This window comes from Maylandia zebra, linkage group LG23 (assembly GCF_041146795.1).
Source record: "Maylandia zebra isolate NMK-2024a linkage group LG23, Mzebra_GT3a, whole genome shotgun sequence".
NCBI classification, from domain to species: domain Eukaryota; kingdom Metazoa; phylum Chordata; class Actinopteri; order Cichliformes; family Cichlidae; genus Maylandia; species Maylandia zebra.
This window is the reverse complement of record NC_135188.1, coordinates 3186539-3202652: the sequence shown is the minus strand read 5'-3', so window position 1 is coordinate 3202652 and position 16114 is coordinate 3186539. Positions and strand designations below refer to the sequence as shown.

Genomic DNA, 16114 nt, shown 5'->3' with positions numbered 1-16114 from the left:
AAATCCCTCATTTGATGGACAAAAAAGCAGAAGAGCAGAAGAGTTCATGTGGAAATTGGGGCAGGTCTATGACACACTGGGCCATGTAGCCAGTAAGTCGAGACAGAGAGCCCCTGGCAGACAGCAGCAGATCTGGATTCCCACATGCCAAATTAGGCAAGATCGGAAGGTCACAAACTCTGTAGTTTATGGAGCTCAGTGAAAATGATAAGAACAATAAAAATAAAAAAAGAAGACTAGACGCTGCATCACAAAAACAATCCAAGCTGGGAGAGAAGCAGGGACCAATGGCCAAGAATACCAGACCCACCACCCAGCGGGAAGAGTGATTATTCTGCAGCCTGAGGGTCACAGAAAAGTAAATATTTGGGAACAAGGGTGTGTGTGTGTGTGTGTGTGCGTGTGTGTGCGTGTGTGTGTGTGTGTGTTTGTGTGCGTGTGTGTGTGTGTGTGTCTTTGTTGGTGTTATTTGTACCCAGGGGGTATGCAAACATGGCACACAGCCCAGAGCCTGTCTTGGTCAAATTGACTAAGTAAACAAGAGAATGTCAGATTTTAACATGTGTGATTAAAAAAAACAAAAAACACTTATATTGTGTATATTGTGATTGGCATAGTTATAAATAAAAAGTAAGAAAAGCAGTCCTATGTGAATAAGTTGATGAAAATCGTGTTGAAATTAATATTCATATGTCATTGAACTATTAATAAATCCTAGTGAAGAAAAATAGCATAAACTGAATAAACGTGTACGGAAGTATATTCATATTGTGATTTAATATTCATATGTGATAGAATGTTTGATAAATCATGTTAAAGTGCAACATAGAAAAGTAGAGAATGCAATGAAGTGATGTTAATGAAGTAACCTCTGCTCTAGTTAAAAGTGGGTGAAAAGTAAAGACAGAATCATAAGGTATGAAGGTAAGATGCAGTAGGTATGGATATGAGATACCTATTGTGAACAGAAAATTTACAAGGTGGTAGAAAAAATGACTATGTTGGTGGACAACATATATAGAAAACCATCTAAGGTTTTAAGGTAAACCAGCATTTAAGGAGTGGGTGGATACAAAATCAAACCAAAAAATTCTTTTTATTTATGGGGATTTCAACACAGATGTGATAAGTCCAGAAAAACATTAATAGACTGTATTTTAACTAATGAATCAGAAAACAAAATTGCCTTCTAATTAGTGACATCAGTGATCATTGTGCATTTTTTTCAGTATATGACAACAATCATAGTAACGACAAACAGGAAAATAAATTAAAATAAAACAGGTGAGAACAGAGGAATCCATGAATGCATTTAAAAGTGACCTACTTGAGGGGAAATTTGGAGGTAGTGTATAAGGAAAGGGATATTGATAAAGTTTATGAGACATTCTTAGGAAAATTTAAATTATTACATGACAAGCATTGACTAATAAAGCAATACTGCAACAAAGAAAAATATGCAGTTTGCCCATGGATCACAATAGGATTACAAAATGCATGTAAAAAGAAAAATACCATATATACCATATGAAATTAAAAAGCTGAAAATAAATATAACAAAATGTAAATTAAATAGCATTTTGACAAAAATTGTGCAAATTTATTAGACATGAAGAAAAACATTAACAGAGATTTGGAAAACATTAAACACCATTATAAAATAGGTCTAGGCATTTAAATTACCCTGTGTAATAGGGTATTAATAAGGATACAAATATTAGTGATGTTGATGAAGTAGTTCATGAATTTAATAGATTCTTTGTAAGTGTTGGACCAGACTGATAGAAGTTTTGCAGCGAGAGCAGACAAACTTCAATGTTTGTATCAGCTGTGGAAGAAAAGAAAATCATGGACATTGTTGGGAAACCACAAAATAAAACTTCTACAGACTTTAATGGCCGTGATACAAAAATTGTTAAATAAACTATTAATGGTATCTCTAAAGCTTTAAGCATAAATGTGCGAATTCTCTCTACAAACTGGTGCATTAACATCACAAAAGTGATACAATTGTACAAAAATGGAAATCACAAATTACATGTACAGACTTTCACAATTCTCCAAAATACTGGAAAAGGTTTTCATTAACAAGCAGGGTTTCGTGAGGCTATGGGCAAGTCGTTGATAAACATAAAATATTAATGGACTCAGTATGGTTTCAGATCAAACAAATCAACTATGGCATTACTGGAATTAATTGAAAACATCGCTAATTACATAGATACAAAACACAATATAACAAGACAATGCACACTTTAGAGTTTTCATTGATCCAAAAAAGCTTTTGATAAAATGAATCGTGAAATATTGAAATATTACTTGATAAAATGGAGCACTGTGACGTTAAAGGAGTTGTGCTTCAGCGGGTTGAGAGGTATTTGGAAAAATTGGGAAAATTGGGGAATTTTCATTTAGTGTGCAGACATTGTTTGTAGAGTCCTACAAAGGTCCGTATTGGGATCAAAATTGTTTATCCTGTACATCAAAGACATATGTAAAGCATCTGATATATTGCATTTTATTTTATTTGCAGATGATACAGATGATACAACTACTTACTGCATTAGGGCGCATTCAGAGCAGATCTTGAAAATTGTCACACAAGAAATGATTCAGTTAAAAACATGGTTTGATAAAACTAGTTATTACTAAATTTGAACAGAGCAAGTGTATACAAGAGCTGGGGGGAAGAAATGATGATTACTGTAAATCAATAGATTGCTAAGCACGAGGTAGGGATTAATAAGTATGTACATACTTCTTCCTACTCCATTTTGGACGCGATGATCAAGTGATTTTATGTCATATATGTGTGTGTGTGCACACCCGTGTGTGTGTGTGTATTCAGCTATCTATGTATATGTTTATGCGAATATATTTGTTTGTTTGTTTTGTATGTCTGAATTATAAAAGGTTATCCCATTATCCCATTCCCATTGCCTCCAACCTCAAGAAGGACTGGGCAGTTCCCCTCAGCCATCGGTTCCATCCAAGCCCTGCACTGCCTGCTGTGTAATACTCATAGGATCAGAGACTAGACTATTTATCTAGAGTTCCTGTTTTGGAGTGCTGGTTCCACAGATCAACATAGGAGGAGACCTCAGAGTAGAACCAGGACATGCAGAAGAGGTTATTTCTCTTGGCTCGCCTTGAAAGGCCTCGTTGTTCCCTCGGATAAACTAGAGGAGGTGGCTGGGGAGAGAGAGGTCTGGGCTTTGCTTCTTAGGCTGCTAACCCTGTGACCCGGCCCTGAATAAGTGGAAGAAAATGGATGGATAGATATTAAAATTTCTCAGTTTAAATATTTCAAAATTTGTAAATCACTGCATTTTGTTTTTGTTTACATTTTACACAGTCTCCCAAATGTTTTGGAATCGCAGTTGTATAAAGGATCAAGAAAATTTCCTGTTTTTTCTTTAGGACTATATTCAAGAGACAATAGCACATTGGAGGAGCTGCAATATCGATGTGCTGTTGTCCCCCATGATAGGGCCAGCCAGCAGGTTATTGCACGCTGACAAAGTTTCAAGTATGGTATACTGAGTATTTAAAAAAAGCATTATTGTCCATCTATCTCTCTCTTTTTTTCATTATTGTAATCTCAGGATAAGTTTGTGGATGTATGAAATGCTCCTAGGTGGCAGCATAGTTCCTGGGATTTGGGATCACATAACAATTATCTCATAAAAAATTAGGATTGCTGCCCTTCTCTAGTGCTAACATGCATGATTAAAAAAGGCAGAGAGTGAAGAAAAACAATATCTCCAGACATTAGTCAATTAGGAAAGTCACCTGTAGATTAGAACATTTGGACAAATAATAATATAAAGGCACTGTTACACTAAATAAATCACATGTTAATTAAAGAGCAACAGAATTTTGAAGGGCTAAAGAAAAGTGAATCTGTCTTAAAATTTTTCATCATAACTAATCTACTTGTATTTTCTGTTATTTCAGCTGCAGTCAGTTGCACAATGCTCTACAATCTCTTAAAATTTCCTGCGGGTGTAGTCACTGTTTCCACAGTGACTGCGAAGGATGAGGAGGAACTAAAGCACTATAAGGGCTGTTATCAGGACAGTTTTGACAAGTCCCTCAAAGAGGTAACACATACCAGTGTGGGGAGACAGATTGAACACATTTACTGTGAGACCAGTTTTTCATGCAGTTTTAAAATTTCTAAACAAATGAATACAACTTTCAACTACACTGACTACACACAGGAAGATTTCAGGTGTGGTGGTGGGTAGGCCCATCTATCCTACATGGAACCAAGAGCTAAACCAGATCAGACGATTGAGACAATTTTTTCTTGTGGTTCTGTAATTTATTGACTCTCAGTTATACATGAACTTTATTAAATGTTCCACAATTTGTTAGTCGCTCGAGGCAGAAGACTGCGGTCCAGCTGCTGAGCGTTAAGTGACAGGAGTGTGTTTTTGTGTTCAGGCAGTGACTGGTGGTGAGGGTCTACCTGTGGCGGTTCAGTGTGTTGCTCTGCCGTGGCAGGATGAGCTCTGCCTGCGCTTCATGAAGGAAGTGGAACAACTGGTCAAAGAAAGCAAGAAGTAAAGCTGCTTTCTTTCTCAGTCTCACAGGAGAGGCTGCAGACTTGAGAGGCAATGTGTTGACTTGAGTAGATCCTATAAATGAGAGCTGAATCTTTCATAAATAGCAGAGCATTCTCTTTTTTTACAAATATAATCCGACAATTTTTGTGCCTTGACTATTTGCTAAAGTTTAAATAAATTTTAACAGTTAAAATTCAGGTTAAAGTCAAGGCAGTTTTATTTCTTTATGCCAAAATCACATGTAAAGGTTCTTCACAGGGAATGAACAAATAAATACATACAGCCATTAATAAATGGAACAGTACATTTTAAAAAATTGAAATCACTAAGATATTAAAACAGACATAATTTATATGTATAGGAGTATCTATGAAGCGCCTTGAGGCGACTTTTGTTGTGATTTGGCGCTATATAAATAAAATTGAATTGAATTGAGTGTGTGTGTGTCTTCTTATTCAGTCACAATGACGGAGATATTCATGATACAATATCTGGGTTAAAGAAAGCTGGAGGACGCAATGAAGTAAGTTAAAAATCAGCATCTGCTGTCAGTCAGGATAAACATATTGATACTATTTTTATGAGAAAACTTTAGGGGACCATTCGTTCTCGTCATACTCGAGAGGTCAAAGTAGATTCTGCTGCCCGATATTTACCCTGTAATATATGCTTCAGCACAGTAAGGTGTATTAAACCCGCTAAATAATGCTATTTTGTTTTCTTTAGACTTTTAAGTCCACTAATTGTCTGTTGACAGCTCCCTTCTGACATGTAACCGTCTCCTGGCAGCTCTCACTGAATTACTTTGAAACTAAAAACTGCTATTCTTAGGCGAGCTCTACTGATTATCAACTCCTTCCCTATGAAAAGTTACTGCGTGTGCAGTTAATGCGCAGTGATTTACAATAGACATACATTTTGTTTAACATGCCATTCACCAGATGATTTCTATTTTGGAGTTTTTCTTTTAATCATAACAAATGAGTGGTAAAATTTTCCTTGCAAATTTCATGAATGGAAGTAGTAGACCAACATGGTTGGTCAAAGCTTTAAAATTAACATTTTGTAAATAGATGTGTAATTAGCACATGGAGCCATCTGGTAAATAGTAAATGGACTGGTTCTTATATACAGTAGCACTCTTCTACTGTAAGCTGCTTTATTTAACATGCTTCATTCATCCATTGAAACACAGTCACACAAGCACTTTTTCTACACCTAAGGGCATTCTAGCTGACATTTACACATATTCATACTCTGATGAATGCATTGGACAGCAACTTGGGATTCAGTCTCTTGCCCAAGGATACATCCAGGGCTCAAACCAGCAACCTTCCAAGCTGCTCTACCTCCTACACTGCAACCACCTGATGAGCCATTGTCAGGATGTCAGGGGAACATGACGGTTTCCACAAATGTTGCACACTCTGTGGTGACCCTATTTTTATAGGATTAAGCTTAAGTTTATGAAAATTTCTCAGTTTGTTGGAAGATGTAATTACACACTAATTAATGTATATTTATGTATTCAATATTAAGATTTTGTATTAAATAACCTTTAAAAAAATGACTGCCTGCACATTTAACAAACCAACCCTTCTGGGGGAATGCTACTGTTTCTTGTGAATAGCTGTTTCAGGAAGACCCCCACCCCCTCATAAACTTCTACCAGAAGAGTTCACCCTTTTATCAAAGTATATTGAGATTCATTTCAAACATGCTTTCAACCTGTGGTCATGCATTTTATTTTGTTAGTAGATACTTACTGTTCTTGTTTTTGACCCAGCAGTTTTTGCTGTTGTATGAAGAATGTGGTTCATTATTGACATGAACATGAATATTAGTGCTTTATTACTAGATAACCAACAGAACTTTACTCTACCACTGATTTTTGAGGTTGCATCTTCATGCTAATTTGCCCCCTTTAGAAAGTTAAAATGTTAATTGATTCAACTCAGCTCTTTCACATGCAAAAACAAAATAAATATCATGCAAAAGAAAAAAAAACAACAACAACAAAAGTGTGACTCAAGTATGATTCAAAAGTATTTTTAGTATTAATACTAAATATAGTTAAGATCTTAATTATCATTAGCATTATTAATATGTTAATTGTTTCATAAATCATGACACACTCCCTCTGCAAGTGTATCTAGAAAGTTCTTTGACTCTTTGCTAAAGATTGAATAAATGTTAACTGTAAAAATTAAGGTTTTATATTTTTTTAAGACCAGGCTTTTTATTTTGTCCTCTGCTCTCAATTTTACGTAATAAAGCTTGAAATTAAATTACGGACTTCAGAGAAAATGCAGTCATGTAATAAAAAATGTTGAAAATTAGAATTCATAACAGGTATGAAAATTGGTAGCACACCCATGTTTCTTCACCCCAACCAATACATTAAATAATACAATACATTAAATATATATATATGGTTAGACTACATGTCTTTGGAGTGGAGGATTGCAAGTTCAATTCCCGCCTGGGGTGTCTGCATCCAGTAAGGGTCCTAAGGCTAGACCCCCCCATGCTAAGCGAGCCTACCGCGGACATGATAGATGAATATGAAGGCATGCTGGCTCGGACGTCGCCCGGCTCAATAAGGTCCGCGTCAGGTGATGAGGAACCAGGGCACCCTGACAAGAAATGGGCTACTGGAACAAGAAGCTATCGGTGAGCAAGAGACAAAAACAGGGCGTTTTTGGCATGCTACTACGCAAGTAACCCTGGCAGAAGGGCTACATGAATAGGATGAGGGACCTATGGATTCTTCGATACCCAACATCCACGACGACGAAACAACTAGTAGCTCAGTGTTCCAACATTCAAAAGAAGGGACTGCTCTCACAGCTAGAGATTGATGAGGTACAACATAAATGCGACGGCAAGGGGGAGCCAGGACACCAGGTCAGGGGGGAGATATCATCACCCCCACCTGAGATGGTACCACGCCCCAAGTGCGATAGGAGAAGGATCGTTGAGTGTGAGAGGAACTGACCTGAAAGATAAGATCATGGCCAAGCTTGAAACCTGGACCCCCCACAGGCGGTTACCCAGACTACATGAAGTACCCTCAGAAGGTCTGCTAGATGATGTTACGGACAAGTTGAACAGACACAAGGGGGCAGTACCCTCCATGGAGAAGGAGGCTAGAGGTTAAGATCAAGGTAGCACTGAGGGAGGTTAGCCAACTATCAAAGCTGCAGAAAGGTGGGACAAGGTGTCCCGTTTGGTTCTTTTGCCATCAGAATTATTGTCTAAAGGCAAAGCAAGATGCCCAACGGATTTACTTTACCAAATGGACCATCCCAGCCTTACCGTAATGGTCTATTTGATTTACCTTTGCTTTTATTGTTTATTTTATTGTATTTTATTTCCACTTGCTACACACGGGACAGACATGACTGGGGGAACGAAAAGGGTGAAAAGGTGTGAAAGAAAGAGAAATACAAAACAAACAGAGAAAAAATACATATATGAATCACCTGGATCACCTGCTGAGAAAGAAAAAAGAGAAAACAAGCAAAAAAAAAGAGAGAGTTGTGCAGCACGTAGGATCGACAGCACACAGTGTGCTTTGTGTGTGTGAGCACCCGTGTGTACACCTGTGAGCATGATTCATTAGTATAATATGAAATAAATTCTACATGTGTCAAGTTGTGTGCCAATATTTGCTGTGTAGTAGAACTGAGACATAAGTCATTGCAAAAATTTATTTGAAATAATATTTAAATTCTCGGTAGAGAAAGCAGCTGGTGTCCTACAGCTCCAGGTGGTTTGCTACGGCGTTGATGAGCCTTTCCTCCATATTGAATGAAGAATGAAGGGCTTTGGCTGGATCTACCCCTTTGACCTAGGTCAGAGCATCACGTCACCAGGCTCCTAAATGGTTGTCGCAGCGTGACTTGACGCTGGAGTTCCTATTTTTCCAACTTGAGCGGTAAACGCAATACGGTCAAATGCACAAAATGCAACACACAAACAGCCGCGCGTATTTTTATTCGCGCGAGCAAGTAGCGCGACTGACGCGTTTTTGCATCGCAAATCTGCTTCTGAATTTTTGCGGGATGTTCTAGAGGGTGAATCGGGAGCCCGGGAGATAATAGAAAGAACGACAACCGCCCACCGAATGGCCAGGCACTCAACAATGCTATACCAAGATTCACGCTCTGACAGTTTCCTGCTGATATAGACCGCAGGGCAGTGACTCCCTTTACCTGCGGGACAAAATGGCCTCCAGCCCTCTGTTCAAGGCATCAATAGGCAGAATAAAAGGGAGGGAGAAATAGGACTGTGAAGCAGGTGTTCCCCACAGAGAGCCTACTTCACCTGCACGAATGCCGCCTGGCACTGCTACCTTGACCTGGGGCACCCTTCCAGCTGAGATCAGTCAAGGGTGCTGATCAGGTTTTTCAAAGAACCGTCTCAACACTTTTTTCTGCTCTCTCTTTCTAGTCCCTGTCAGGACTGTTGCTGCAGCATTTTGGATTAACTGAAGTTTTTTCAGGGAGTTTTTTGGACATCCTGATAATAATGAATTACAGTTGTCCAGCCTGGAAGTAATAAATGCATGAACTAGTTTTTCAGCGTCACTCTGAGACAGGATATTTCTAACTTTAGAGATGTTGCGCAAATGGAAGAAAGCAGTCTTACATATTTGTTTAATATGTGCGTTGAAGGACATGTCCTGGTCCATGAGCGCTGGAAAGTGGCTGGGGCTCCGAACAAACCGAATGGAAGTGTGACAAATGTCAGCAGAGAAGCGGTTTCAGCCTCTCTCCGTGCTTTAAGGAGGTTGAGGTGTTATACCTGTGTGACCATACCATTTCATGGTCTACGTCACCCCCTCGCCATGTGACCACGAAGGGTCCTTGCCACTTGGTGAGTAAGTTTGACCTGGAATAAAGGAGTAATACAAGCACTTTATCTTTACCTTCCTCCCAGTTTTCTTTAATTAGGTCAAACAACCTCCATGGCTTCCGGATGAACAGTTATTCAAAGGAAGAAAATCCCATTGAGGCCTGGGGCAGATTCCGCACTGCAAACAACAGAGGGTCTAACCAGCAATCCCAATTGCATTCATCCTCGTGAATTAACTTACGGATCATGGACTTTAAAGTTTTATTCAGCCTTTCCACCGGCCCATTAGACTGAGGGACAGTGTTGGGATGTAGATATATATTTTTAATGCTTATTTTCTGCTTATATTGTTTTATGTATTTTAATAAGAGAGGCCTTTGGAAACCAAGCCCAGACGAGACAAAAACTAGGTCAGAGGGTGACAGGTCGCCCTGGCAACAGACTTTAGAAAGGGGAAGTTTAGTGCAGAGCTGCACAGGAAATCAGACACAAAAAGAAAGAGGAACTAACTGTGTGTGTGTGTGTGTGTGTGTGTGTGTGTGTGTGTGTGTGTGTGTGTGTGTGTGTGTGTGTGTGTGTGTGTGTGTGTGTGTGTGTGTGACGTGCTGCAGAACTATATAACCATGCTGGCTGCTACTGCACTCAGACCTGAGCATGTGTGTTCGGTCTCCATTTCCCGAAATGTAAAATAAAGATTATTTTTTTGAGCTATAAAATTTTTTTTTATTTATTTATTTTTTTTAAATTAGGATTTCTTCAGTTTTATTGGCCCACCCAATGCAGGGCCAATAAAACCGGGCCACTATTCGCTCCACAGTTTTAACAGAACCCATATGACACGCAATATGGCTGTAATGAGCCGCCTGGAAATAATTTCAGGCGGCTTTTAGACACCAACAAGCAGCAACTACAAAATACTTGTCATTTTGTATTATGATTTATGTCCACTTTGTTTGTCTTGAGTTTATTCTATAGTGCCATCGTTGTTCTGTTTAGCTTTTGATTATTCGATTCCCTCTTGTGTTTGTCCTCTGTGTCTCTTTCTGTATGTCTGTGTTTATATTTGAGTTCATGTGTCTTGCTTCCCTCTTCGTGTTTCATTCTTTTCCCCGCTGACTGTCAAGTTTATCCATGTTTCCCCAGTCATGTCTCTGTGTGTCTGTCTGTGTCTCTGTACGCATGTTCCTGTTGCTTCCTGTTGCTTCCTGTTTTACTTTGGTAGGCTCCTGTCTGTGTGCACCATGTTTGTTTTTCTTCTCTTACTTTGAAGGTACCTCGTCTCATGTGTTATGTTTAGCCTTGCGTCCTCTGTCTCATTCTGTGTAATCTGATATGCTGTGTGTTTCCTCTGTGTTCCTTGAAGAGTCCTAGTCCTGGTTCTAGTTTTCCCCAATTTGGTGCCATGTCTCTAGTTTCCAGAGTTTTAGTTCGCGCTCTTTATTGCTACAGCAATAAAGCTGCCTCTTTGAGTTAACTTTTTGAGTTTGAGTCCTGCATTTGGGTCCACATCCTGCCTGCGACACAGTGACATTTACTTGTCTTATTTCTTACTTAGTTTTTCTCATATTATGTTTCCTTTCTTAAATTCTGTCATCTTGTACTATGTTTTTATGTTATTTGATTATTTTCAATATACAGGTCAACAGCTGTTATTTTAGATGTGCTATAGAAATAAATCACACACACACACACACACTTTGACTTAATGTGTGTGTATACTCAGACTTTTTACTTTTTAAAACATGTCAGTAAATTGTGTATAAGCATTCTATTTGTATTTATAATATGTCAGTATATTTATGCTATCTAAATCTCATTTGCTGGACCACATGTGGCAGTATTGCTTATGTAATGACAATAAAGAGTCTTGGCTCTTGGATATTGAAGCTGAAATGAACGTTTTTTCTGTTAAATAAATAAAAACGTAAAAATGATGTATAAGTCTTCAACAATCATATCAACTCTGTTTTTTTAACATGACTTCACATCAGAATAAATGCACTCATGCACAGGCAGATTTCCAGTGTGGGTATGATAATGTAATAACAGGCCCTTGAACACAGGCATGTAAAAGGCCGGTCCATCCTGCACAGAACTGAGAACTGAACCATGAGGTGACTCCAATCATTTTAGAAGTTTTATATCTTTTTTTCTGCTGATTCTGTTACAGTTTTTGTCACTTGTTAGTCTCCTTGAGGTCATACAGATATATACAGTAGTTCCATAGTTTGTCAGTAGATGGAGGCAGAAGACTGTAGTGAGTCCAGCTGCTGTGTTATTTTGTTCAGGCAGTGACTGGAGGTGAGTCTGTCGGTGGTGGTTCAGTGTGTTGCGCTGCTATGGCAGGATGAACTCAAGAAAGCGGAACAACAAACAAAGCAAGAAGTAAAGCCTGTTTTCTTCCTCAGTCTTGCAGGAGTGGCTGCAGACTTCAGAGGCAACATGTTAACTTGAGTATATCCTGTAAATAAGAGCTCAATGTGTCATAAACAGTGGAGCATTCTCGGTTTTAAAAAGATGATATGTTCAGTTGAGTCAATCCTGTGAGATTCTAGTTGCCCTTCATATTTTATGAACGATAGCATGAAAAGGTGCTACAGATGCTTCAGAGAAAAATTAGATCATGTAATCACGAGGGACAAAAACGTTAAACACTGTAGCAAAAGTAATGCCTGAGCATTTGTACCCTGACATCAGGGTACAAAAAACAACAGCTTTTCTTTCAACTGATTTGCACGGGAAAAAATTTGATTATTATCCACAGCAAAAATCTGTTAAACTACGACTCTTCTTTCTCTCTTTCCTGTACATCTAACATCAGCTGTTAACATATATTATGTTTGGCTTGTGGTAGATTTATGTGTCCTTTGAATTACTCCTGTTCAGTAAACTGTTCTGTTGAACTGTGCCAGTATTTAATAAACTACCTTCACCTACACAAACGCGCATCCTCGAGGCACCCGAGGACGCGCGTGAAGGCACAAAACATCTTCCTTTACCTTCTCCCCCCTCCACCTCAGCCTTTCCATCACTGTCCCACAGATGAGCGCAGATCATTTTCATTCATATTGTGAGTGATTGTTACACTGATGATAACAGGAAAAAGAAAAGAGATAAAGGAGACTAATGACACATGGCGCCTCCATCTCCAAGGCCAGCGCACCATGTCGTCATATTGTGATTACCCTGTGCTATTGTAAATATGTGTTTCTCTTAGGCTTACATAAATTTACATATGTTTTAAAACTCTCCTGGGATGGGAAACCATTAGGGACAATGTTAGCGTTTTCCATTATAGGCACCCACGTTTTCAGTGCTGTTTCACAGAATGGAAATGGCCATGCGCATGCAATAGAGGAAGGAGGGCACATTAGGCGAGAAGGAGAGCTGGAATTGAGAGGTTGTTCTTAGCATTATCTGAGGCACATAGAGAGAGAGTGTGTGGCTCTTGCTGTGCTACTCAGTCAGGGAGCATTAAGCTTTAAGAGGCAGTGAAGAGTCTCAGGTCTTCTGAGGGAACTTGACATTGTTCATAAATCCCTCAGGATCTGAGACAGAAGTAATGGTACACACACACATACAAGTGCCTGATTTCAAATTGGCCTATTAAATACAATTTTGCAGACATTACGATACATTTAAATATTATTTTTGTCCAGCATTGTGAAAAAATAAAACATACAATATTTGTTAGTATGCCAAAAATGTGTAGTCGTTATGTCATATCTTCGTTTTATTTTTTACAATACTATCAAAACCTTTTCCCTTTGATTTTTTTAATTTTAGCATTAATATTTTGCAAAATGGATAAAAATGTTCTTTTGTAAATGGTAATGTGTTATGTGTTTAGTCATTAGTAGTAACTTAAATTTTGCTGTTATTGGCAGCTTTCTGGAAATCATTGCAGATGAAAAATTGTTGTTTTCAGCTGATGCAACGAAATTAATATTTTAATTTGGCCCAATTAATATAAGCTCTCCTTTGGAGAATGCAAAGACTTATGAGTTTATAAGTAGTACAATGGCTATTTCAGTTATTGTCTAATAACTGCTTATTATACAATACAATACAATGCTGTTATTGTATTTTATTTTGGATGTGTCATGTGGTTTGAAGTTTCCACTGTGCTGAGAACCAGGCAGGTTTTAGCAAGAACCCCTTTCCCAGCCGCCAGCACTGATAAAAGAGGAGAAAGAAATTAATAGCAAATAAGATTTAAAATATGTTGTGCAAAGAGATGGAGCATGGTGTTTCTGACTTCACAGGTTTGTGGCTGCAGGTGTAGCTATCACATCAGTGTCTTTGATACCGGGTAGTGCACAGATGGGGAAAGTTCATATCTTGTTGTATCTTGTTGTAGCATACATAGGCTTGTAATACACATATGCCGTAATATTACATTTTAATCCTGGTAAATTTAGTCATTTCCTGTAACTTAGTTCTTACTGTGAATTCTGCACAGCTCCTTTCTAAATTTGAACAGGTGTGTGATTGCAACTGTCCAAAAAACGTATATACATCTGCATCGCCAACACAGCAACTAGTTTTTTACACTTTTTAAAGTAATTAACAAAACCCTGTGCATTTGCTAATCATAGTCTTAAGGATTAATACCATAATGTTTTCATAAAAGCTACTGAATATAGCACCAAAACTTGAAAAAGAAAATAAGTGAAAGAGAAGGAACCTGTTGTAATCACCTAGTGAAAGCATCCAGTGGTCTTCACAGTCAAGACAGTGCCAGGTGTTATTCTCATGTAACGTCTCATTGATAAGAGCAGCAAACACCTCATTTACAGGAACCTTAGGCTATAAGATCAGGTACTTTAAAAGCCATCCAAACACATTCAGACCCTGCCTGTGAGCCAGCAAATAAAACACCTTGATATCACCACAACTAAACTAGGATGATTCTGTCTTAATGTCCCATTTCAGGGACCAAGGAGCCCATAGTCTTTATGGCTCCACAGAATTGCAGGAAGTAATGTTTGACACAGCAGGAGTCCTGCCTTTCAGATGATCAAAGTGACAAGTTCATCCTGCAACCAGAGCCACTTACAGGCGACATCAAGAAGCAGCAAGATTGGCAGCTTTTAGGTCCTTGGTCCATTTCATCAGCCATTACTACCAGCAGTGGCGGCATGCTGTGGAGGACTAGTGGGAGGAGGGGAAGGCAGATTAACAGACAGCTGATACAGGTGTATAGGCGGTATCAAACAGCAGCTCTGTCAATACTGCAGGCTTCAAAATTCTTCAGATGGGGCTGGGATCCCTAAAGTATGCCCACTGATTTCACTATGACAGGATTAACTGGGAGCTTCATATGATTTTCTCAGATTCTGTGACTCAACAATTCAGTGATCCACGTTCTATCGGCTTTAAAGGCCCCTATCCCAAGTTTCAAAAGCTTACCCTTCGGACAACGAATGCTCTTTTTCTCCCATGGTTCCGCTTTTCCTTTTTTGCTGCATTCACGTGTTCATCAACCCCCGCATCTTTGCCAACTCTCCCATCCTCCTTTCTCTGCACATCTGCTAGGTTTGGGTTTTCCTTTCTTCCCTCCAGCGCCTTGCTTGGCCCAAGGCCCTTATAGCCAAATTGGTTTACATTGGAGAGATAAATGCTCTGCAAATGCGCTTAAATGCGTACAGTAAAAAATGCAGACAGTGCGTGTCAGGATTATCACCCAAGTCAGGGGGAGAAAGGAGAGCGTCTCTGTAGCACAAAGCTTGGGAGCCAGAGTGAAGCCTGCAGATACAGTCCGTCTCATCCACTTCTCAGGAGAAAGAGAGGAGGATTTAGCATTTGCATGCTAGTCTGTAATTCCTAGCATTATATAACTTGTCGCCAACAATCAAACTCCTGTGGTATTGTGAAAGTATTGTTTCACATGGGTGAGCAAAGTGCGGAGTTTCACTTTGGGGGAAGGTGTTTTTTCGTGGTGCTGTATAGTGGCAGTTGGTCCAAGATGCATCCCGGAGACCACCCTGTAATCCCAGTTGGAGTAGCTATTCTTCAACACAGCCTGAGGCCCAACTAGAGAACATGCACTTAAAAATCCTGAAAATATACAGCTTAGCGCATAAATTACTTACTTGGGCATGTGATATGTTCAAAGGGCAATTTAAAGATTTTTCACCAGAGATGAGGGATCAAGGATTTAGCACATTATAGCTACTTATGCTGTTCCCCCTGTGTGAGTGTGCCATGTCCACATCTGTAAATAAATCATATTGCCTGACTGTGATGTGGGTGCTGTAACAATACAAGTTGCCTTTATAGGCTACTGACAAAGAAACCGTGACGCTCAGTGTGTGTTCTTTCTTTGAACAGTTTATATTTATTGGGATGGTGAAACACTATGAAAATGAACCCTTCACGTGGTTAAATGTCTTTAACACTTTGCTAAGCTTATTCAGTATTTGTATTCAGAGATGGGCTGTAACGCGTTACTGTAATCCGATTACTTTGTTCAAGTAACAGGTGATGTAAGGGATTGCTATTGCAAAAAAATAATTAGATTACTGTTACTTTCCCGTAAGCACACTGCGTTACTGCGTTGCTAAACTGTCTTGATTTTATTTGTGAGAGTGTCTCATGACAATAACGTAACCACGTGTGACAGACATGTGCAGATCAACAATATGGAGCGCGGGAGAGAGTACGACCATGCAGCGTTTAAA

General features: G+C 39.0%; 1 protein-coding gene across 7 annotated transcripts in view; it reads left to right on the top strand.

Moving 5' to 3' along the window:
- The window catches only part of LOC101474422 (vitamin D3 hydroxylase-associated protein), a 44290-nt gene extending 39289 nt beyond the window's left edge, over positions 1–5001 (top strand). For 6 of the 7 annotated variants that reach the window (XM_024798700.2, XM_076880132.1, XM_076880131.1 and 3 more), the window contains 3 exons: positions 3421–3529; positions 3958–4103; positions 4450–5001. In XM_024798700.2, coding sequence (XP_024654468.1) covers positions 3421–3529; positions 3958–4103; positions 4450–4572 — 378 coding nt within the window. In that variant the 3' untranslated portion in view covers positions 4573–5001. The remainder of the gene's footprint in view (positions 1–3420; positions 3530–3957; positions 4104–4449) is intronic. The other variant, XR_013095592.1, reaches the window with a different exon arrangement.
- The last annotated feature ends 11113 nt before the right edge of the window (positions 5002–16114 follow it).